This window comes from Peromyscus maniculatus, chromosome 1, assembly GCF_049852395.1.
Source record: "Peromyscus maniculatus bairdii isolate BWxNUB_F1_BW_parent chromosome 1, HU_Pman_BW_mat_3.1, whole genome shotgun sequence".
NCBI lineage: Eukaryota > Metazoa > Chordata > Mammalia > Rodentia > Cricetidae > Peromyscus > Peromyscus maniculatus.
The window spans coordinates 65,410,310-65,433,157 of NC_134852.1; the positions used below are offsets into that span (position 1 = coordinate 65,410,310).

The window sequence follows — 22,848 nt, forward strand, 5'->3', positions numbered from 1 at the left end:
GCAAGGGGCATCAAGATCATGATGGGGAAACATACAGAGACAACCAAACCAACCTAGTGGGAACTCATGAACTTTAGACCAACAGCTGTGGAGTCTCCATGGGACTAGACTAGGCCTTCTGCATATGAGACACAGTTGTGTAGCTTGATCTGCTTAAGGGGCCCCCTGGCAGTAGGATCAGGATCCATCCCTGGTGCATGAATTAACTTTTTGGAGCCCACTACCTATGTTGGGACACCTTGTGAAGTCTTGATGCAGGGGGAGGGGCTTGAACCTGCCTCTACTGAATGTACTAGGTTCTGCAAACTCCCCATGGAAGACCTTGACTTGTCGGAGGAGAAAATGGGGGTGGGCTGGAGAAGAAGGTGGGAGAAGTGGGAGGAGGGAGGAGAGGGGGATCTGTGATTGGTATGCAAAATGAATAAAATATTCCTTAATAAAAAAAGAAAAATTGTATGTCAAAGCAGTTGTGATAGTTCATTACTATAATACCAACATTTGGGAATCTGAGAAAAGAAAGTTGCTGTGAATTTGAGCCTAGTCTGAACTACACAGTGAATTTTGGGGTAGCCTGAATATAGAATAAGACCCTCCCTAATAAAACAAAACAAATAATTGATTATATCCTCGTCTTTAGAATTGAGTTTTGAGATATCATATAAAATAAATAACTATAAAACAGAGTTTCTTCCTCAGACCAGGAAGTTAAGAGAAAAAATTTCATGGCCATAAAGATTGATTCGAGTATCGTTTCTTTAAGAGGCCATGCTGACCAGATGCTATTCACTTTTGCATAAGGAAAATAAATTCAATTTACAAAAAAAATATTGAAGTTGAAAATTGTACATGTAAACATACTTCACAAAGGAAAGGCTTCTTAAATTTTACAAATTGACCTGTTAAATTTACTTTAATGGTTCTTATACCCAGCTGTAATGCTAAGATGCATCTGTGTGTGATTTGGGGAGCACATTTTGTTTCATACATGTATTGCCTAACTCTCTCAGACATGTTCCCAAGTTATTAATATTGAAAAGAGCAGACAATACATCAGATAACCTGATGGCCACAGTTACTTAATATTGGTAATTAAAATGCACTTCTGTTGGAGTGGGGTTAAACAGCAGAATGACATCAGTGATTATGTCCACTGGGTAACTGTGTGGTAAATGTGACTTAGAGATGACGGAGACGAGGCGATGCAGTGTGGTGTGCTTGTGTCCATAGAATCATCATCAAATAGGAATTTAAGACTAATGGCCAAGGGATGTGTTTATGCCAATGGTGAAGATAATTTGCATAAAACACAACGGTATCCTTTAATCAATCTAGCTAGCTTTTACTTGGCGATTAAGAGTATCCCTTGGGACTGGAGCAGTGGTTTAGCAGCTGAAAGCACTTATTCCTCTTCCAGAATACACAGACTCAGTGTCTGAGTCCAGTCTAGTCTAGATTTGTTGGCTCAAAATTGCCTTCAGCTTCAGTTTCAGGGTATCTAATACTCTCTTTTGGCTTCTTGAGACATTTACTCATTCATGTTGAACAAACCCAAGTTGGCACACACACATACACATAAATAAACAACCAATACTTTCTTTAAGAAATCTTAAAAACTGTACCTTGTATGGGCTCATCATTCTCCCTCTGAGAAAATAAAGTATAATCATATAACATTCCCCCAGTCTTCAATTTTTCGTGAAACATTTTAAATTATATAGCATATCAGTAATTTTTGAGCATGTGCCATTGAATATATGCACATAATTTATTATGGATTCTATACATGAACATCTTCAGTGATTATGAGTACAGCTGTAGATCCAAGATGCACATATTCAAATTCAAAATCTGTTTGTATTCAAATTTTATAACTGTGTGATGTTAAGCAAGATGTGAATCTCTCTCAACTTTCCTCATTTTTAAAAGAGATAACAAACATCATATTGTGTTTTTCCCTTAGTTAACTTGTGTAGTACCACCAACTATGATGGTCCAAGGTTCAGAGCAAAATGGTATTAGTTTATGAGTCAGATTGTAAGTTTCATGCCATTAACTTATATTTTAGTTAATATTCTACAGAATGTGATAGGTTAGTTGCTGTTGTTCATGCCCTAAGAGAAACTTCAGTCTTAGGATTTCTGCACTGTTTCTGTGTTGTTGTGTAGGAAACCACACACACACACACACACACACACACACACACACACACACACACAAAGAACACAAACACATACACACTACACAAATACATACACAAAATACAAACACATTCACACATTCATGATGTGAAAATTCACACACAATTTATTCTAGATTTTATCTTTTTTTAAGATTAAATACAGTTTTAGATATCATTTTCTTGGCTCCAGAAAACAAACCAACTATTGTTGACTGTTTTTTACTTTTTTGCTCTTTAGGGACCCACCACCCAGTTCCCAAATAAATCACACACAGAGGCTTATTCTTTCTTATGAATGCCTGGCCTTAGCTTGGCTTGTTTCTAGCCAGTTTTTCTTAAATTATCCTATCTACCTTTGGCTCTGGGTTCTTCTCTTTATCCTATATACCTTTCTTTACTTCTTACTCCGTAGCCTGATGTGTAGCTGGTTGGGTGGGCCCTGGAGTCCTCCTCCTTCTCTCCCCGCTAGATCCTCTCAGATTTCACCTTCCATTTATTCTATCTGCTTACCAGCCCTGCCTACACTTTCCTGCCAAGCTATTGGCCCTTCAGTTCTTTATTAGACCAATCAGGTGTTTTAGACAGGCACAGTAACACAGCTTCACACAGTTAAACAAATGCAACATAAAATAATGCAACACATCTTTGAGTCATTAAACAAATGTAACACATCTTAAAATAATATTCTACAATAATCAACAAAAAAGATTTCCTATGTAGGATTATAATATTTATTAAGGATTTACCATGGATACCTCTGAACGCTTTGTGTCTCTTTCACTTTCATTGATGAGGATCTTGGCACCAACAACTGGCTATCAGAATTGTTCAAACAATTTTGCAGGCAGGCCAGACCAGACAAGAGGATAAAAGTTATGCCCCCTTTATCAGTATCTCTTTCTGATTTGCTCCCCAAATCTAGCCTTTACATACCACACACCCTACGTATCATCACACAGGTTATCCTAAATCTAACATGCTTAATTTGTGTTTAAGACTTTATGATCTTCAATGTTAAAATTATTTTTCTTTCCAGAGGAAGTAAATCATAAACTATGTAAATCATTTTACATTGTGTACACTTCAGAGAAGCCTTTTTTTTTAGAAGACAGAGCCAAGACTACTCTTACCTGGAGGAAAGTTTAGAGTGTGAATAAAAATAATTTTATCTGCAAGATTTTCAGAAACATAGACTTACGTATTAATGTATGATGGATTAAACCTACATAGATTTAGTCAGGTGCAAATATTTTATAAAATAGTTGCATGAAAGTTCAAATAAAATGTGTCCATTTGTGCACAGCTGAACCTTTGTGCTCTTAGAAGGAAAATCAGTTTCTGCATTGAACACAAAACTGCTATTATTCTTTATTGTGTAGCTGATGTGAAGGTGAGTTCTTAAAACAAAAAGTAAGAAAAAAAGAAAAAGGAAAGAAAGAAGAAAAGCAGCAATGAGAATTCTTGGGGAAAAGTCTTGTTCCCCGGCATGCTGACAACCAGAGCGTCAGAGTTCTATGGGGGGTTTGAAGTTGTAGTTTTAGAACAGTGAATTAAAAAATGTTACTAACTTCGACCCCCAAACCATTGTTTCCTTTTCTTTATTTGAGCATCTCATACATGAATACACTCTACTTGTCTCATTTATAACCCTTTTCTGTCACTTCCCCAACTCCTCCCAGGCCCCATCCTGTCTTCATGTCTATAGTTATTTTTGCTGCACACACACACACACACACACACACACACACACACACACACACACACACACACACAAAGGCCTCATTCAGGAAATAAGAGGTTTCTCTCACCAGCTGTTTTGCAGCTCCTAGTGAAGGGTACCTGTGAGAAAATGGATGGCTTGGTTGCTGCTGTCCAAGTGACTCTCTCAGGCACACTGAGATGTCCTCCCTCCATCAGTTGTTGCTAACACTCAACTCTGGTTTTGCTATTTAAGTTTCATAAGGCAATTTTAATCGTGCATGATTCTTTTTTTCCACTCTTATTTGCTTCAGACTTGGAAAATAATTAATCGTGTCAAGAGTATTAGCTAATGATTAACTGAAAATGAAAGCTCCTCTGAAATCAATACTGGATTTTCTGAGGTGGCATCATATTTTAATTCAGAATAAATTGTGTTTTCTCAAGCAAACTTTATAAAGTTAACTTTATTAACCAGTTTACTCTCTGGCTAAGTGCCCTGACTATCATAAGTCTTCTGGTGTTGTATCTATTACAGGAACTTTCTTGTGTATAATATAGACACATTGTGTGAATTGGCATAGCAGCTGCTCCTTTAAAAGCCAGGACAACATATCAGTACTCTCTTTGTAACCTTCTCACTTATGAACTTGCTCACACTCAGTAAGATCTCAGGAATGGTTAAAAAAAAACTGAAATCCTTGGAAATGGCTCATAATCATTGTTTCAGACCCAAACATTGTATTTTATTGGAATTCATTTTTCTTGTCCTGAAATGAACGTACTAGATTGCTACATTGACTCCAATTCATGTTGTATAAGTGGAGGTTAGCAAAGTACCTTCTTTATTAAGTGTTGGTATGTTACTTTGGGCTGATTTTATTTCTTTATTTTACAGAAGTTTTTATTGTATATAGAAAAAATACTTGGGCTTGTAGGGATTAAATACTTTGCTCAATGTACTAAAACTAATTACCAAACCCCCTTTTCCATGTCCACTGATCAGGAGCTTGTCTCCCTCCATCTCAGATCTGTTGTCCCTGTGGAGTAAGGATGACAAGGCTGGACAATGATTTGCAAATGCAGAAGCTGACATTTTCTCTCAGATGGATAAAAAGGGAGGTCTGCATAGAATTAACCCATTCATTGAACACAACAGCACCTATTCAGATGACTGGATGGTGTTACATTCAAATGCAGTCTTGCAAGCCTTGATGCATCCCTATTTCTTAATGCTCTAAAAGTGTATAGTTGCATGACAGATAAAGTACTGCAATATCTGTTCCTCCCCCACCCTCTTGTTTTATTTCTTGTCTCTTGATTGATGTGTGTTTTACGTAAACAAATTTGGTTTTCAAGAGCACAATGCTTATTTGCTTTGGAAGCCTTAAGCACCCGGTTCATGATTTGCTTCTTCCACAGTTTAGGTTTGTGCTCATCAGGAGAGCTGTCTTGATGATTCTCATTTATAAAAATGGGCTGTACTATGACACCACCTACACTCAAAGGTAGAAAGCCCCAGCCAGTTATGGATATATTACAAGCACGTGAGGGTTGGAAGGGAGCCAGTGATGTCGGCTGGGAACATGCATGGCTCTGTATTTCCACTGGCCTGTTTTTGCTCAGCTTTAATCTCAGTTTGGGTTCTCCATGGGGATTTAGTGAGAGCCACTCCACTCCAACAGATAGTTTGCCATGTCCATCTCATGTCGTTTCTCAAATACTTTCCTATATTCCAATGACCAAGGAAGGAGTTGGAACCTACAAGAGCTCATTCAGAATCAAGAATGTAAACACTGTCTTCATTGGAAGAACTACAAGACACAGGGAGAAAAGCCTAAATGATTTTTTTCTCAATTTTATTTTTTAAAGGTTTTATTTTTTTTTAATTCTATGTATGTGTGTATATCTGTACACGAGTATGTGCAAGTATATGTGGGTGCCCATGGAGGCCAGAAGCAGGTATTGGATCCCCTGGAGCTAGACATATGGGATGTTATGAACAACTTTACATGGGCAAAGGAAGCTGAATCTCGGCCCTCTAAAAGAGTAAAAAGTCCTCACCACCAAGCCATTTCTCCAGCCCAGGAACAGGAGCCACGAGAAGAAGTAATTAATGTACATCCCTATGTTCCCCATTTCCTCTTTTAACCTCATTTTCTTAGTAACAGCTGTCACTAACTCCCATTATAGGAATACAGATAGGTAAACATTTGTCTTTGACATTTTTTTCTCCATTATATAATCAGTGCACACAACCCATGTTTCCTATGTGTTACAAGGTCACTATTATTTATATTAGGAAATGGTTGAATTAATCCCAATAGAGAATAAGAGTGCAGCACTACTAACACAACATGAAATAAATGTATTTAATTTTTCTTGCTCTTAATATAAATCAAAATAAACCTGAAGGAATACACTCAGAGAATTGTAAACTGAAGTGGTACAAATACTATGTGTTTGTTGGTAATGAGCTTCGCCAAGCTTCATGGTCTTCATTCAGTGATGGTTTATGACCAAAAATAATTGTTGTCCAAGATCACAGAGCTAAGGCAGGATTAGAATATATATATATATATATATATATATATATATATATATATATATATATATATATATATCTTTTTTCTTTTATTGAAAATAGATTTTTCTCCCATACAGTACATCCCCTCCCTCCACTCTTCCCAGTTCCCCACCAGCACCTCCTCTTTCTCCCAGATCCACTCCCCTCCCCTCCTTTTCCTTTTAAAAGAGAGCAGGCTTCCAAAAGACAACAACCAAACATGACAAAACAAGATACAATAAGAAAACGCAAAAGCCCTTGTATCAAGACTGGACAAGGCAACCCAAAAACAGTTCCAAGAGCAGGCGAAAGAGTCAGAGACCCACGAGCTCCCACTCACCAGTCCTCTGCATACTGTTATGCATGGCTGTTAAGTTGGTGTTTCTGTGGAATATACACCTTTCAAATATCAAGTCAGTGTTACTTTCACTGAGGAGCCCTGGTTTGACATTTGAAGAAATGAAGAGACATAGAGTAAAACCTTAAAAAGAAGAAGGTCAAGCATTGCTTTTTTTAGTCTTACTGGAATACCACAACATTTTGCAGACTGGGTAGCTCATATGAACCATGTCTGAATAGCCCTCAAGGCTAGACTATCATTTTCAGGTTCTCCTTGATTCAGTGTTTGGAGACTACATTTACTGTTCTGGTTATTTGATGATGGTACTTTCATATTGAGTATTTGATATTTATATTTTATAAAGAGAGAGCACCTTAAACCTTATTTATATTCTCAACTGTTCTATCACCAAGTAAAAAATTAAAAATCAAATACAGAGTTGGGTATCAACACAGAAAGTTGTGGAGATTCAGTTCAGTCCCTAAGGACTAGAAACATCTCTGATAAGAGGACTAACAAATATAAGCAAGTTTGAGTTAGTCTTTACAAGGTGTTGTGACCCATGAGACTTTAGTCCTTGTTCATTCAGATCATACAGTTCTCTGCATACATCAAATGACTATGTAACTTTGTATTTTTAATCTGAATTTTAAATTTAACTAACAGGCTATATCCTTTTTCCTTTATTCTTTTTCAGTAGAGGAAAAATGTGCAGAGTAGATTATAGGGTTTACTGAAATGTGCTGCCTTTCTTCCTTGTTACAGGCCCAACAGCTCACCGAACTGGAACAAAAGTTAGCTGTAGCCAAAAATGAACTTGAGAAAGCAGCTCTTGACAGGGTAAGTTCCCATCCAGGAGCCATCACAGCCCTGGTTTCAGCAACACAGGGTGTGTTCTCTGCTGCCTATGGTCATCCAGTGCAACTCTTGGTACTGTACAAAAGCTGATCACAGAACTCCTGAATGTGTGATGTCTTCCTTGCACTCCATGTTCTCCTCATTTTTTCTGCCATAGTAAACTGAGTGAACTCTGTGGGTTTGTGACTTCATCTTTCTTTTATCTTACTGGCATATTTATTCCATATCACCAAGGATAAACGTACTTAATGTGGAAACTATGCAGTTCTGTGCTAACTCTGGAAGAAACAAAGAAAATGGGAGTGACCATGAGTTGTTAAATGTGTCTTAAATGCCTTAGAACTGTTCCTCATGTTTGAGAACTTGGAAATGTGCAAAAGGACATTATATGTAGAAGTAATTGTATCGATAACAGAGAATATAGGACTTCATATGTGTTGTACCATCATACTTTGGAATACCAGTACAAACAAAAATTGCAAATAAAATACATTCTGTCTATAAGTAATAAATGTTCAAATACATAAAAATATTTAAATTATTTATGGTGGTAGATAAGTAGAAGAACAATTATTAAAATTCTGGATTTAATTCTTCTCTGAGAAATGTGACATAGATGGTTGCAAAAATCACTTGCATTTACCACGTTTCACCCTCCACTCATTGAGTAGATGCAAACAGCCTGTGCTAGTAGTGTGTTTGTGTGTGTGTGTGTGTGTGTGTGTGTGTGTGTATAAACATTGCACGCATGTTACACATGCAGTGTATACGCACATGCTGCCTGCATATTTATACAAATACTTGTAATTTATGCACAATACAGCTGTATTAAGTAGTTATGAAGACACCTTTCACATTCAATTTGAACTACTGCTAACCTCGTACATAATATTATTTTCTGCATATCCTTATAGTTCTCAACATCATCTTGCCTAAACTTAAAGTGTTCTGCCTTCTGTCAAGATCTTTCTGTGCTATTGATCACAGTTTAGTGATAATTTCATTGATAATATTGAACAGGAACACCAGTACATTTGTGAACTTATTTTTTTCAGTAATTCATTATATGAACTCAGAAAATTTGTAAAGAAAGGAGGTTGCCTTCTAATTACCCAACTTGAACTGTGGGTATTTTGCTGTGGAACAGATAGGAGAGAGACGAGGTAGGATTGGTTCCCTTGAAAATCTTCAGGTATCACATTTTAGGAAACCCAATACTATGTGGATAGTTTGATACTGTGCCATACACCTGGCACTGTATGGTAGGTTTGAAGACCAGGCTAACATTGGACTGCTTAGGGATACAACTGTCTCTCATAAGCATATATCTTTGCTTTGTTATGATCCAAACATCTTCACAGCTGACATGCGGAGCTTCTCAGACAGAGGATGTAGACTGTGTCACAATAGAGAAATTAGGAAGAACACATCCTGAATGTTAAAGATGTTCCTTTGTAAAAATTGGAGCTCTGAGACAAATTAAATATTCAGAAAAATAAGAAGATATCTCACCAACCTTAGTCCTTTGGAATTACCATTTATTAATTTATCCAAGTTATTAACATTTAATAGTTCAGGGCAGCCTGGATTCTATTCTTTTGAGTAGATCAAGCATAATTCATTTTATCAAAATTAGTTTTATAAAAGATTTAATTTAAAGGTTTTTTCCAGTGTTCACCTCATCTCATACAACTCATGCTCTGTCGCATTTTACATGTGACTTTTGTACATTTAGTGGAACTAGAAAATCAAGAGGAAATTTTTCTAGATCACATTTAAAAAATTATTCTTTGTCTTTGTTGCCACTGTCTCTGAAATATGCATTATATCCTAAGAAGACCTTGAGTCTTTCAAGGTCCTAAGGCAATCCCCCAAACTTCTAAGACTTTATTATTTTTGGCCATTGAATTATTCTTTCTAACATATTATCCATTATCTGACACTGTATAATTATTTAATTGATCAATGGCTATAGGGTTTTAACATAGCTATTGTGAGATGCTGTGTTGGGCATTACAGGAATCAGAAGATCTATGAGACGTTTTCTTTGTTCCCAGATCACATATGATGAACCAATCAGGAAATAATACTTTCTGATCCACAAGACGATAGAAAATGAATCTTGCATTGAAAATACTTGTGGCTAACACCAATTCCAGAGCCACGGCACACTGTATTGGATAGAAATAGGCCCATGGCACAGAACTCAGGGCTACTGCAGAGTCATTCCTTCACCTTTAGCCCTGTGTGCTTGTCCCACTATCCATCACTATCATATGCACCATTGTGCAGTGAGCCCGTACCCTGCCATAGCGTGTATTAGTCTGGGCGTTGCTATGGCTAGATAGTCTCCAGGGACGGCCCTCCTGTGTTTAAGTGATCACTTTGGTTGGCTGGCCATGTTCACATCTCCCCAGTGCTATGCTTCATAACCATACCACTTAGATCTTAGGGGTGATTTGAGTTGTTATGTGCATAATGAGACTGATGGAAATATTGTCTTCCATGAGGAAAATACCCAGAAACGTACCCATTAGTATTATTAGTGAATGAGATAAGATTGTTTTTCTGTGATGAGCATCTCATCTTTAACCTTCATAATTCTGTCACCTCTTTTTTGGCACATGGAACTATAAAAACTTTCACATTATTAGAGATTGATTTTAACAAATATCAAACAAGATGCACATGAGATTTAAAAACTGTAGCTCTAAATTCAGGTGGAAGGGCTATTTCAATCTGTAATGGAAAAAAACTAGTTTAAAAAAATTGCTCTTCATCACTCTGTTGTATTTATATGAGAATTTTTTATATCTTGTGCATGTTTATCTTTTAGATACCGTGTGCCTCATGTTCAAATAACCTTAACTATCACATAATACTGTGAGAACATCTTCACATTCCAATTTTGTCCTCAATGTTATTTCTAATGAATGAAGTGTCAGTTTATTAGACCAAAATAACCAAAAGAACCTCAAGATCTATGAATCAGTTCTGAGTTTCCAGAAAACTAATTATTTATTCATAACTGGAGTACACTGGAAATGGTACATTTTAGCTACAGGATCTGCAACTTCAGGAGTGGAGGGCAAAACGAATGGGGAAAGTGGTCGATCCAGATCACCTGAGAAAAGAATAGTTCTTCAGCTCCAGAGGAAAGCATGCAGCATACGTCACCTCATACTTCAGTAAGGGACATCTGGTTGCAGTGAACTTCAAAGTAAATAGTTACCTGAAGCTTTGGTATAGACCACCCTGGAAGTATAACGATGATGTAATGGACTGTGCTGTCAGGTCATTGTCTGGATTCTGTCCCTGGACCTGTATGAACACAACCCTGGCAGCATCAAAAACAGGCTGGTTCAGTTAGAGGCACTCTATCGAAGTGGTAGCAAAACAATGACATTAATTCTGGTGACAAACCTCAGACCATGTTCTCTGGTAGTATTGATATAGGCTGTCCACAAAGAATTGTACCAAAATGGAAGACAGGAGGTCCTGGTGTAGGCTGTAGTCCCAAGAATGAACCACAGGAAGGAAGATGTTAAGAACAGCTTGAAACAGAGAACAAATCATTCTCTACTCCCCCTTGAATGGTTAGAGACAGAGTATGGACTATATTAACCTGGAGGTCTCCTGATGAGGTCAGAGGCCTCTGAGTACATCTATTTGACACAGAATCTAAAGTAAAATTGAATATACGTGCACTGTCTTTCACAATACATCAAAACATTTTTACTTTAAAATCATCATTTGAACTTCATGGCTGTTCATTACTTTTAGCATCCGAGTTGAGTTATTGCTCTGACTTAGAGATTTTTTTACCAACTGAAAATACACTGCAACCTCTCAATGACTCATCTGTTAGATATATGAGGTGAACAGTGAGAAAGAAAAAAAAGCATGTAAACAGGAAATAATGTTGCTTTCTGCAGGGTCTCAGTATTGAAACCCTCTATTAAAGACTTTTATCTCTATATTCATAGCCATCTCATGCTGATAATTCCATCAGTCAAATGTCAAAAACCACATAATCTTTAATATGACCAACACTGTTCACAAGTCTAAAGGCCAATGGTCATCTTTCTTTTTAAGAAATACAGTGCTACCAGGGGACAGAAGACAGTGTTGCATGTACTGATCCTGGGAACCAAGCTCCAGTCCTCTATAGGAACAGTATACAGTCTTAACTGCTGAGACTTCTCTCTAGCCCTAAGACTGTCAAAAGGATGCTGTGGAAATTCTCTGTGTACAAGCATTATCTTTTCAAATGCCTTTACACTGTTTCCCCTAGAAGCCTCTAGGAGTGAGGGCTTAACCTAAATGTCCTTTCCTATTGTCCCCATGTAGAGCATGCAGTTTCACCTTAACAGTGCCAACATTTTTAACAGCTATATGCAGTTTATTGGTATCTGTCCCGTGCCTACCACTTTAACCACACTCACATGCATTTTCTCACTGAACTACTTATATGTCACATCCTTCTGTGGCACTTTCTGCTTTGAAGACTGATTAGAAACCTTACTAAATGCAACAAACAGCATCCCTCCCACAGCCTGAATATGCCCTTTTGAAATGTTCTCCATCAAACCAGTTAGGCCATTGCTTTTTAATTCATTCTCATAAACATTTCTTTGTAGAAGCAGAATACAAGCAGAGTATTTGCCAGGATGTAGGATATGTGACCTCTCAATTATTGTCTATTACAATCCTTCTTGCCCTCTGAGGCCTCTTGAGCCAAGGTTCACTGTCCTCATTTCTACTGGGATACTGGTCCCCCATATCCCCACAAAAATCACCTACCAAATATTACTTCTAGTTTTTTAGAATTATCTGAAGTTTCGAACTGCTCTATCTTCCCTTGCAAGCCAGTTCCAAGGACTTACAGGCAATATGATCAGGTCTATAGCAGCAAAAGATCCATATCTTAGCATCAATTTCCTGAGTTAGTTATTTTTCTAAGCAATGCAACCAAATATCTAGTGAAAAGTAACCTAAAGAGAGAAGGATTTAGTGTGGCTCATGGTTTGAGGGGTTCCATAGGTATTCAAATTACTGACAATGTGAAATGACATTGTGAATACAAATGTATTGGACCACATTCATGGCTCCTGACAATGACTGAGACCCTCCTGGGTCATCCTGGAGGGAATACATGGTAGCAGGAATGGCTCTCAGATGCACTGGCAATAGCTTGGGATGCTTGATCAGATCTCACCAGATCAGGTAGCAGAAAGAGATGAAGGAAGTGGGAAGAGAGAAAGGGAGGGAGATGGAGAGAGAGTGAGAGTGGAGAACAAGAGAACAGAGCAAGAGCCAAATCAGAGATCGAAAATCAGGTCAGAATTATGTTCATGCTATTTCCACTTAAGGCCCGTCTCCCAACATCCCATTCCCTCATCTAGGTTCCACAGCCTTAACGATGCCACCAGCAGGGCACAAGGTGTTTTAGTATAGAACCTACTGTAGATACCACATTGAAACAGAACAAGAGATTTCATTTGAAAACCTGTCTGTATTTGTATGGCATGAGTGTAATTTAAGACCAGTGTGGGGAATGGTAACAAGAACCACAGGTAAAAAATATTAACCCTTCTCTTGCTCTCAGGATTCACAGATGAAAGCAATGAAAGAGACTGTACAGCTCTGCTTGACATCAGTTTTCCGTGATCAGCCTCCTCCTCTCAGTCTCTTCCCATCAAATCCAACACAGATGTTACATCCATCCAGGACAATTGCTTCCAAGATTCCAGATTCGAGGACAAAAAGCAAGGTACATTTCAATCCATGTGTTAGCAGTGATGACTACTAAAGTATTGTCTCTAAGCTCCATTGTGTAGACTCAGCTCACTGGATCCACACAGGTCAACAAATTCAATGAATTAGGCAGCTCTCAGCAGAGAGTAACTCTGTCGGCAGTCCCCATGGCCACACAGGGAAGGCTGTCAGAAAGCAATGTTTTATTATCAAACAGCTTGGTTCATAAGCAGAAAATTCTAATTGTTGACATTACAACAACAACAAAAAATAGAAAAACAATGCATTTTTAGTAATTTTTTAAAAAATACTTACACTACGTTCTGATAAACAGCACAGATAGGGACCTTCTTTGGAGGCTTAAGCTACATCCTAGTAAAAACATGCACATTTAAACTAAGTATATAACATTCATCCCATGAGAATCATTTTACAGTGTGTAAAAAATTCTGACACAAAGGACCTCACCACATAGGTTGTCAATTAGACCATCTTGTATTGGCTTCCAGTCACTTTTTAAAAATTTATATTTTAAGGAATTTTAACATGCCTCCTCCATGTTTCAGAGCAACTGATCTGTAAGTTGTCTCATCAAATTTCCCAACAGCGGACTATCATCACAGATTCAGTGGCTTCCTCCGCACGCACTTTGATTTGGTCTACAGAAACAGCTTGGTGGTCTCTATGTGTTAATAAACTCAGATAGCCTGAAAGAGATGTTGGAGAAAGGAGTTTTGTACCAGGCAGTGCTCTGGAAGGAGCAGCCTCCCTAGTCATTTGCCATGAGGATGTATCATGCACAACCATGATGCCATGAGGATGTATCAATGCACAGCCATGATGCCATGAGGATGTATCATGCACAGCAGGCTGACTTAGACCGGTAAGGTCTAAAGACACTTGAGCCACGGGTACACAGTGGAACACTGGGCTGTAATACAGATGAGCTTAATTCTTGTTTACTTCTTATTGTTCTTACTCTGGCATTGCTACTTGCGGTTGTGGGCATAAAAGATTTAGTAGTTTATGTAACCTTGTGATATATCAGCATACTGTCCCATAAAAAATTCATGAAATTGCATTTCCATTGTTTCATTTTACCACCCTTGCCCTAATTGTGTGTTGAAGAATATTTATAATTTCAAAGTAAATGTTTTCCATACATTGTTTCCTGTTTTTTTTTTCCTGAAAATTCTAGGTTCAAAATAGTGGATTATTTGTAACTAAAACAATAGAAGCACATGAAACTGTACTGTTCTGTTCATTAGAGAAGGTACTCAGGAAATTTCTTGAAATGACTAAACACATGCTCTCCCACACAATCTCACACTGATGAGCAAGCCATGGCCTGTTTCCTCTATGTCTGGGGCAGAAGCAAATGTCATCTAAAACCGATGACTTCCAGCCAAGTATCCCTCAATTCTGTGAGCATGTGACTTTTGTCTCCGGCTCAAACTATATTGCTTAAATGAATTATTAGGACTAGGATCTTTATGACCTTGGATATATTGAGGAAATTACTGAGGGTTGTTTTTATTGATTTTCTAGGATTAAATGTATTTCCTTTCATTGAAATTAATAAATACTTATTATCTGTCTTGGTTTATCACAGAAGAGAGCAAGGAGAATTTAACCAAGAAGTTTTCAGATTGCTTATTTTTCAAAAACCAATAATAAAAAAGTCCAATTGTTTAAGATGAATTTCAATAAATCTAGGCTAATGTAATATGCAGTAATGTGTTTTAGAGATTAGCATTAAAAGCTTGTCTAATGTTTATGTTTTGTCTGTGTTATTCATCTTTTTAATAGTGGCAGAAATTGTGTTTTATGTGTGCTCAGGGCATAATCTCTATCCAGGCACCTAGCAGATAATATTGTTCTTAGTCCTGAATCGTATAACATGGTGTAGTGTATACAAGAAAATCAAACTCATCAGTCATGAGAGACTTTTTCTCTGTAAAGAAAAGTAACAAACATGCTTTGTGTATGAAGGTAGAGCCTGAACACAGGGCCTTGCAAATGTTCTCCTAAGGATCTAGAGTCTCAGCCCACACATAGTTTGTTTGGGTTTTGTGTTTATCTGAAGCAGGGCCTCAGCACCTAGCCCTGCCTGGCTTGAAACTCTCTCCATAGACTAGGTTGGCCTTGGATTCATAGAGATCTGATGGTCTTTCCTCTTGAGTGCTGAAATGAAAGGCTTGGCCCACATGTAATGTGGGGATCTAACAAGGAAAGTCCACATAGTTTATCTGGTAGTTAAAAGAAGGTTTATTTTGGGGGTAACTTACAGCCAGCCAGTAAAGGGGTTGGTTACAGGATCTGGGAGAGGTGAGGTACAGTCCAACATGGTTTTCTGGAGAACTCTGACTTGGTCTGTGATCCAGCAGATCCAGCATCCAGGATCGCTAGGAGCCAAGAGGGCCTGCACATGCAGATCTCAGGTCTTAAGAGCTCCTGTCTCAGCCATGCCCCAGGGACAGCTGCTGTGGCAGTTACCGGCTGCCTCACTGGGGCGATGCTTCAAGGTCAAAGCTGGAACAGCTCCCCGCTACACACGTGTACTTTTTAAATTAGCACATTGAGTTGGTTAAGTGTTAGAAAGAGTGGGTTGTAGCCCATGAAATGCTGTACCTGACACAGCTGCCTGAGAGTCAGTCTACTCTGTCCCTTTGGAATTCTGTCTTCTCGGGGGATCTGCCTCAGCTGTGGTAATATGAGCACTTAAAACAGGGTTCTGTCTTCCACACCACTGCACCGTTTTCATCAGTTACATCTGTTTTCATTTAACATTTTTATTTTTAAACTTGAAACATAATGTACAAAATGATGTCTTTCATGTTGACGTTTCCATACATGTAAGTTTTTGTGCGTTGTTAATTGCACATCATAATCCTCCTCCCCCTCCCTCTTCCTGTGAATTATCCATCTCCAAATAGCCTTTACCCATTTATCTCTATTTATAGCTGTATCTACATATCTGTAGCATTTGTTGGTCTAGCTATCTACCATTATCACCACCAGTCTATCATCTACAAATCATCTATCTACCCATCTATCTAACCTATCATCAAACACTCCATCATTATCTATACAATATTTGAGAGGTAAAAAATGTGTTATTTTTCTTCCTGGGCCTAGCTCGTTTTGTTTAACACAATGAGTTACAGTTTTGTACATTTTCCTGATGATAATATAAAACTGTTTTCTGTGGCTTAGTGACCCTCATTGTGTTTAAGTACCACATATTCTTTTGATGTTCATTTGTTGGTTGGCATTTAAATTATTTCCGTATCCTGACTACTGTGATTAGTGCTATAATGGATGTGATGCTTGTTCATTCCTGTAGTATTTGGACATCACTCATGCTTCTCTATGGTATTTGGACACAGTTCTTCGGGTGTATACCAGGAGAGTTGTGCTGGTTTCAACTTCATGAGGAAATCCATTCTTATTTGCATATAATGGCTGCATATTTTATATTCCCGACAGTAAGGAATAAAGGCTCTTTCTTCATATTCTTGCCAGTGTTGTTTGATTTCCAGATTAAAGTCATTCTGACTGAGATGGACTCTCTATGCAGAACCTTTAAAAAATATTTTGAGCATGTATATTTCTCTCTTTTTTTGAGAGCTATCTGTTTGATTCATCTGTATGTTTATTTTTGAGAATTAATTTGTTGAATTCTTTATATATTCTAGATATTAATCCCTCATTAAATTAATATCTATCCAGGACTTTCATTCTGTTAGCTGTCTCCTCACTCTGTTAATTGTTTTCTTTGCTGAACAGAAAGAAACACTTCTATTTCATGCAGTCTCATTTGTCAGTTGTTGACTTTATTTTCTGGGCTGTTTGGGGTCCTTTTCAGACAGTCTTTGTCTAAGAATCTGTCTTGAAATGTTTTCTCATGACAGTTTCGAAGCATTAGGTCTTACATTACGCTTATTGTTCCAATTGGGAAGTTTTGTACAGGGTGAGAGACATTCTTGTGCATCTTAATATCCATTTTTCTCAGCACAAGTTTTGAAAGGGCTGTTTTTTTTTTCTGTAATGTATGCTTTTGATATCTTTATTGAAAACAAACCGCTTGTCACTGTATGGATTTATTTTTAAGTCTCCTCTTCTCTTCCACTGTTCTACTTACCTGTTTTGGTGTCAGTACTGTGCTCGTTTTGTTCCTATGGTTCTGCAGAACAGTTTGAATTAAGTCTCATTTTTATCTTCTTTTGCTCTGTATTGTTTGTGGTGTTTGGAATAATCTATACTTGTATATTAATTTCAGCATTTCCTCTAGTTCTGAGAAATGTCACTACAGTTTTCAATCAAGATTTGCATTCAACCCATCAATCACTTTCACTTTCAGTAACACAGCTATTTGAACAATATTAGTTCTGCTGATCCTTGGCCATGGGAGCACTCTGCATCCTCCAGTGTCCTCTTCCACTCTTTCTTCAGTCTTTCACAGTTTCCATTTTAGACTTCTTTCCACCTTGGTTATATCTATGCCTTGCAATTTTATTTTTCTCTTGAAACTATTATAGATGTGATTTTCTTCCCAATTTCCTTCTCAGCCTTTGAAATCTTCCTTAGTGGTGTTTTGTGCAGTTCTCCCTGAAATTTGTGAGACACATCTAAAATAACAATTTTAAGCCTGTACATAGAAAAAGACAAAAGTAGCTCAAGTGGTAACATTTGATATTACTTTATTCCTTCTAGAAGATTCATGATGTAAGCCTTCTGATTTTTCTATCCAAGTGCTTGTGTGTGTATGCTGTATGCACATACATTGTGTACATGTGATACATAAATATATGTTTACATATTTTTAAGCCGTGTTCATTATACTACTACAGACCTTTAAGTTTACTGGAGAAAATTTATAAAATAATTTATATGCTTTCTCATCATTTTGTACTCATTCCCTTGGCTGCTATTGCTGTATTAGCCATTAGTCCCACAGCGCATGCCTGCTCTACAATGTTCCCTTCCTCACCTGTACTGCAGCATGCCTGCTCCATGAGCCCTTAGTCCCACAGCGCATGTCTGTTCTACAGTCCTCCTGTCACTTGAGTTTCTCCTGAGCTGATGCAGTTAGGCTTCCTTACCCTCTATGATTACATCCTCCAAAGTTGTTAATACTTCATTCTGTCTAACTTGAGTGCATTTTTTCTACCTTCTCAGGAAGATATTTTTATGCCTCCACTGCAAGGAAAGCAGAGATCTTGTAGCTCACACCTCGGTCTGTCTTGTTCTCAGGAAGGTGACTGGGCTTATCTTCATCAGTCTGGCATGGTCTTTTCAGAGAATTAACTTGAAATGGAATTTAATGCACGTTTATTTTCTTACATGATGTAGTTTTGGAAAATATGTCTCATTGAATATTGCCTTCAACTAGATTGCCTTCTACACATACACTATGAGTGTGTTAGATCCTGAGAAATATTTGAAGGTATGGATGTGCACAAGGCAGATGACCAAGTCTTATATATTTTTAACTTTTAAATTTTAATTTAAAATTTAATTTAATTTAGTGTTTAGAATTCCATGCTCTAAATAGCTTTGATTAAAGATAAATATAATATTATTGGTTCTAAATATGTCTGAGAGAATGTATTTGTGATGTCTTTGCTAGATAAAACATTTGTTTTATAGATAATGGTGTTTACATAGAAAGATAAACGCAAAAGTGCAAACCAGGAAATATCATTTTTATCTTGCACAAACTAAACATAACTAGAGTGAAAAAAGCAAACCATGGAAGCTGATTTCTCTAATCCTGTGACAAGTGATGGCAGCTTGACTATGGTATAAGAAATGGAAATTGGATCCCAGGTATACTGATGGAGAGAACTGGTGTAAACTTACAGTTAAGTGTGTCACTGAAGTGTGCAACTCGTATGACCTCTTGACTTCAGGGAAAGGTGTACAGAGAGGAAACCAAGGTTGTAGTCAGAGTTTGCATACATAGATGGCATGAATGATAAGAGAGGTTTTTAAAGGAAAGACAATTGGCTTGTTTTCCATATGCTACTAAACAGCAAAAATATATATGGTTTTATAATATTATGTCTTTTATATCTATGTAGTGAATATATATATATATATATATATATATATATAGAGAGAGAGAGAGAGAGAGAGAATATAGATATATGCTACTATTTTGTTCCAGCTCTTTGTTAATGATAGCTTTGTGATACACTGAAGGTGGTAGTATTTACATTATTAAAATTGGTAATCAGAATCCTCCAAAGCCACAGAGATAGAATATAGTATTATTCTTTTTTAGTGTGTATATTCATGTATACAAGTGTGTGCATGTCTGTGTGGGTAGTATATTTAAAACATTAACATCACATTATTGCCATCATAAATGATATGCAAACACCACATAAGTTCATAGTTTTATTCTTTCCTACTACTTACATGATAGAACTAAACACATAGCAAGATGTTGAGAAAGTAAGTTATTATTTTCAAAAGAATAAATTTTATATTACCCATGAATTTTTAATTATATGAATTTTAATTTAATTTAAACATGGTTGTATATTATTATTTAGAATATATATGTAAATATTCTAAATAATAATATATATAAATATATCGCAAAAAGAGCAAGAAACACATTACCCAAAGTTCTATCACTTTACACGAAATTTTATTAATCTAGCGGTAATACACTGGTGATTTGTGTGTGTGTGTGTGTGTGTGTGTGTGTGTATGTATGTGCATCTGTATTATATGTGTGTTTGCATGTGTGTAAAGTATGTATATATGCTACATGCATGTGGATATACAGACTCTTTTTCACATATGGAGGCCAGTGGAGGATGTGGGCATCTTCCTGTGTTGCTTTCCAACTTATGGACTTGAAACAGTTTCTCAGTTAACTTGAAGCTTGCTGTTATAACTCAAATTGCTGGAGAGGGAGGTCTCAAAATCCACCTGTTTCGTTCCCCAGTATTACCGAGGTGCCATACATGCACAGTTCTGCCTGGCTTTTTACACTGGTGCTCAGAAGTCAAACGCAAGCCATCATGTTCATAATGCAAGTCCTCTCACCCTTTCAATCATCTATTTATCGATGTGTACAACTCCAAAATAGAGAAATAAACACCTTTGATTTGGTAATCAGATTTCACAAAATTCATTTTTTCTACTTTGTAGTTAATAATGCTATCAAATTACTTCACTTTTTAATAAATCCCCTTCTTTATCTCCTTATCTATAAAGTGCAAATAAAATCACCAACAACCTTGTAAAGCTGTTGTGGAAATACAGTGAGAAAAAAAAACACCATTTAGTAGTGTGGATCCCTGGGAATGTGGGCAAAAGACACATGAAATACAAATAAAAATAAATGAAATAAAAAGCCCCGGAAGAGGTCTCAGCCATTAAGAGCACTCACTGCTCCTGCAGAGGACCTGAATTCAGTATCCAGAATCCATGTCAGGTGGCTCACAAGCAATTTTAACTCCAAGGCATCTTTCCTCTGATGATACTCTATGAGAAACATGCATGTGAATAAAAATACAACAAATATTGAAACAATAAAGTTCTTAGTAAGGTACATTTTTCAACATAGCCATACCATTCTTTAACTGACCCACTGTGAGGACACAATGAATCCACTCACAGAAATGTAACATTACTTTTAGCATGACAGTGAAGCAAAAAATAAGAAAACTCATTTAACATCAGGGGTCACCACAGCAATGCTATAAACGATAACAAATAAAAGAAACACAGATATACCACACCAGGAAAATGCTGAGATTGCCTTAAGGGGACCCCTGTTTTAGTCCCTCCCAGAATATATAGTTTTGTTGATCTTGGTCTTTCTGCAATACAGCTATAGTTACATGGGTAAAGGACACAGTCGTGAGAGTTCCATAAATACAAGAGGACGACTTGCTAATTTTTTTAAACAAAATTCTAATCCTGCTCACCTCACAACCCCTCCATATCTTCCCCTCACCCCTCCAGTATACCCCCCCAAAATTAGTGGAAAACAAAAGAAACAACAAAAAATCCACCTTGCTCCTCCATCTTTCCAGCACCTTCATTCATCCTAGTGGCATTGAGAGCTGTGGTGTCAGGCAGTATACACCTTTTGTCCAGTCAGCTACCCACCCACAAAATGTTCATTGCAATGAGTCATTTATCTGGTTCAAGACCTGTGGTTTATGGCTCAGCGTCATCACTGGACTCTCACTGAAATGCCTCTGGGATATCCTCTTGTTTCTCTGAGTCATAGAGATCTTGTGGTGATCATTGTACAGGACCAGTCCCCTTGTGCACTCCAGCAGGTCATAAATGAGGCAGCTGCTGGGGTGGACCAACCCAAGGCCCAGGATGTGGGTCTGGGTGATAGCTGAGCACATCAGTTGGGCCACTAGGGCTACCCACCTCAGGTGGGTAGAGAGCGGACAGAGCCAGCTCTCCTAGGCCCATGACATCAGGCTGGCTCTCCCATGCTTGTGGTGAGGAGTGGGGCCTTCTTTCATGAGTGCTGGGGTCAGCTCTCTCATGGGGGAGGAAAAAAGGGGGTGCCAGCTCTCCTACTGCAATGTCCAGCAATGGATAGGGCCAGCTATCTTGGAGACAACGAGGGTCAGTGCTGGCTCAGCACGGCCCTCGGATTTTAACACTGACATGCTAATTTTTTTTTTTTTTTTTTTTTTTTTAGGTTTTTCGAGACAGGGTTTCTCTGCGTAGTTTTGCGCCTTTCCTGGAGCTCACTTGGTAGCCCAGGCTGGCCTCGAACTCACAGCGATCCGCCTGGCTCTGCCTCCCGAGTGCTGGGATTAAAGGCGTGCGCCACCACCGCCCGGCTGACATGCTAATTTTTAAAGGTTGGGTTTTTTTTGGTTTTTTTTTTTTTTTGTATTTTAATATCAAAGTCATTTATGACAGCATGCTCCAGGGATATAAGCAGGAGTTTCCTGGCATCTGAGTAAAAATAGCATACTGCTTGGTGCCTAGAGTCTTAGTGAATGTGGGTTTTTATTACCTTCCTATCTGCCAAACATCCTTGGCAAAGCAATTCGTAGGAACGATCAGTACAGTACACCTGCAATCATCACAGACCAAACTTCTCAAACTGCATTGTATTTTCAAATTATTGAGTGTTTTTAAAAAATGCCCAGTTTGCCGGGCGGTGGTGGCGCACGCCTTTAATCCCAGCACTCAGGAGGCAGAGCCAGGCGGATCTCTGTGAGTTCGAGGCCAGCCTGGGCTACCAAGTGAGTTCCAGGAAAGGCGCAAAGCTACACAGAGAAACCCTGTCTCGAAAAAACAAAAACAAAACAAAACAAAAAAAAAATGCCCAGTTTGACCATCGACACTCTAGATTCAAATGTAATCCAGGACACAGGTGAGTTGAGGAGTCACTCAAAATGCTTAACATACAGTCAAGACTGAAAATAATAAGACATCGCCTCTAGA

General features: G+C 37.8%; 1 protein-coding gene across 5 annotated transcripts in view; it reads left to right on the forward strand.

The window, feature by feature from the left end:
• Positions 1-22,848, forward strand: part of Luzp2 (leucine zipper protein 2) — a 351,648-nt gene that overhangs the window by 295,382 nt on the left and 33,418 nt on the right. For all 5 annotated transcript variants that reach the window (XM_015998320.3, XM_076543836.1, XM_006979660.4 and 2 more), the window contains 2 exons: positions 7,549-7,623; positions 13,250-13,414. In XM_015998320.3, coding sequence (XP_015853806.1) covers positions 7,549-7,623; positions 13,250-13,414 — 240 coding nt within the window. The remainder of the gene's footprint in view (positions 1-7,548; positions 7,624-13,249; positions 13,415-22,848) is intronic.